The 2,686-nt window shown below is 57.0% G+C and overlaps 1 protein-coding gene across 1 annotated transcript; it reads left to right on the top strand.

The window, feature by feature from the left end:
* Positions 1–468: 468 nt before the first annotated feature.
* On the top strand, positions 469–2,448 carry LOC125520302 (uncharacterized). Its single transcript, XM_048685194.2, has 5 exons — positions 469–823; positions 905–1,261; positions 1,354–1,672; positions 1,790–1,897; positions 1,979–2,448. The coding sequence occupies exons 1-5, from the start codon at positions 626–628 to the stop codon at positions 2,071–2,073; spliced, it is 1,077 nt and encodes a 358-aa protein (XP_048541151.1). The 5' UTR covers positions 469–625; the 3' UTR covers positions 2,074–2,448.
* The last annotated feature ends 238 nt before the right edge of the window (positions 2,449–2,686 follow it).

Here is a 2,686-nt window from a genome sequence, read left to right as displayed (position 1 = left end):
GTTTAGGTTTAGGTTTAGGTCAGTGCCTAACGAAGACAGAAAGAAAATTTGCCTTTCCCGCTATTCTGATTTTGGTTGTAGAGTGGGTTCAGCTACCGTTTAAGAACCTGGTGAGTGGGTGGAATGCCATTGACATGGCGCACATAATAAATGCAATAATAACAATAAATCGGAGCACAGTTTGTATATAATCTAAAAAGAAGTGTGTAACAAAAAAAGTTCGAAGCACAATGCATTCTCAAGAAAAAATCGGAATATACTTCAGAAATGGTGCGCAGGCGAGGTATGCGAGCTGAGCCTACCGGGCTAGTACTACGGTTCACACGCACCGTCACAGGCACAGCTCACTCCACTCACAAATGCATGCACGGCAGGTTAAAAAAGAAAAGAGACCTCCTTAATGAGGAAAAATAATTATTATTTCCCCACAAACCTCGCCGCTGGCCTCTCTTTTATAAACCCAACGGAGAGAGAGGGTGAGCAGCATTTGCACCCCCAGCTCAAACCCATCGACATTCCCCTCCCCTCCCCTCCTCCGTCCCACCTCTTTCCGCTGATAAGCACAGCACTCCCCTGCCTTCCATTCGACGGCCGGCCCGGACGACGATTCTTCAAGGTGGAGCGAATGGCGGTGGAGTGGTCCGACGGCGGCGAGGAGTTCCTGCTCCCCGACGAGTTCTTGGACGACGACTTCTTCTCCGAGGAGGAGAAGGCCGCGGTGGCCGCGCGGAGCGAGAGCGATGAGGAGGACAGCTTGGCCGGCCTCTCGCGCCGCCTCGCCGGCCTCCTCGGCGGCGACAAACTTGCCGTCACGCCTGCCAAGGTTGGATTCTTGCTCCTTTGCGTGGCTCGTTATGCGTAGTACCTGCGCCGGTTCCTGATTGTTCGCTTGATTGTTTGGCAGGAGGAGGTGACTGCGGGGTCGCCCAAGTCGACGCTGTGCGGGCTGCCCAAGTCCGGCCTGGAGAGCCCCAACAGCGGCGCCTCCCAGGGCAACTCGCCGCCGTCGTCCCCGCTGGAGCAGCAGCCGGCCGACCCGTGGGACGTCCTCTACGAGGCGGCCGGGCAGGTCAACAGCATCCCGGCGCCGGGCAACCCCTACGGCTTACACGGCCGCGGTGGCTTTCTGCCGCCTGCGCGGAAGGCCTCGCCTCCTCCGCCGCCGCCTCACGTGCCTGCGCCAGCCGGCACGGCCGCGGGCGGCGTGTACTACCACCCGTTCGCGCACCTCATCACGCAGCGCCAGATACAGGCTGCCAGGGTGAGTTCTCAGTCGCATGGCGCTCTTGTCTGCGTCTCCTACCTGAAGATTTCTTCTTCTTTAACATCTGTGTTTGTGTCTGTGTTGTGCAGTTTCATCTCCTCAAACAGCAGCAGCTCTTCAAGCAGCAGAGGGACCGGCAGCTGGCCGCGGCCGCTGCATGGGGCGTGCGTCGTAACGCGGCAGCCAAGAGGGCCGGCGCCGCTCCGATTGACCTGAGCCCGGCGTCGTTCCCGCCGCTGCTGAAGACGCAGCTGCAGCACGCGCCTGCACCCCACCCCACCCATCCCGCCGCCGCCGGCATGCGGGCCGTGTTCCTGACGCCGCCCGGCGCCAAGCGCGAGCGCAACGGCACCGGCGTCTTCCTCCCGCGCCCGGCCGGCGCCCCCGCCGAGCCCAGGAAGAAGTCTGGTGCGTGTACCACTCGTAACACCTCTTTTGGCCGTTCTGGTTGTTGATTACCCCGGCTGGCGTTCGTCGTTGGTGGCTAAATATTCTTCCCCTTTGGTGTCTTTCGCGTCATTGCAGGCTGCTCGACGGTTCTTGTCCCCGCCCGTGTCGTGCACGCTCTGAATCTGAACCTCGACGACCTCGCCGCCCAGCCTCGCTACGCCGGCGGCATCGTTCTTGACCATGGTAAGCATCTCAAACCGAACTAAATACGGCGTTATCTGGTAACGGCAAGTTAATCTGACAGCGAGCTCTGTTCCTGCGCAGAGGCCTTGATCAGTCGGAGCAACGCCATGCTCGCAAGCCAGAAGATGCGGGCCGCGGAGAGCCCGGCGCCGCCGGCGCTCTGCCACAGTTCCTGAACCCAGTCTCCCACCGGAACAATCCCTGTTCTTGGCTCCATTTAATCTCAAAAATAAAAATTAGTACCAGCAGTAATCTGTATTAGGTTGTAGTAGCACTAGTAATAGAAGTAGTAGTAGTAGTAGCGTCAGTTTTAGCAGGTGTGTATTTTGGATTGGTGACACATTGGTTTTGGGGCGCCGGCGATGGTAAAGCGGTGGAGATGGATGAGCAAGCAAGAAATCCATGTTAGTTGGTTTGTTAGAAGCAATAAGTGGGGCTCTTTCGGAGGCGAGAGAGATGTGTTAGCGGTTTGTAGCAGGCGAGATGATAATGTTGGAGTGAAATGAGGGTAATCTTGAAGGAGCAGAAATAAAAGGCCCATGTTATCTCCCCGTCTCCGTCCATGGCTGGCTTTCTTTGCCGCTTTGCCAAGGAGCCCCAGCGCACATCCAGCTAAGGTTTCCCTCTCTGTTCCCCACCCCTTTTGCAGCCTTTCGCTTGCGCCTGAAGCTTTGCCGTGTGCTCCATGAATAAGGGCGCTCGTTCGTTGTGTGTGACGAGAAATAAAGGAAGGATTTTCTTGATTTTTGTTGTAGTAGTTAGTTGTAGTACTAAGTATTTCATTTCATT

The sequence above is a fragment of the Triticum urartu genome, chromosome 1A (assembly GCF_056163025.1).
Source record: "Triticum urartu cultivar PI428250 chromosome 1A, HENAU_Tu73, whole genome shotgun sequence".
In the NCBI taxonomy this organism is placed as follows: domain Eukaryota; kingdom Viridiplantae; phylum Streptophyta; class Magnoliopsida; order Poales; family Poaceae; genus Triticum; species Triticum urartu.
Note: the sequence above shows the minus strand (reverse complement) of the source record. Positions and strands in the feature narration are given on the sequence as shown.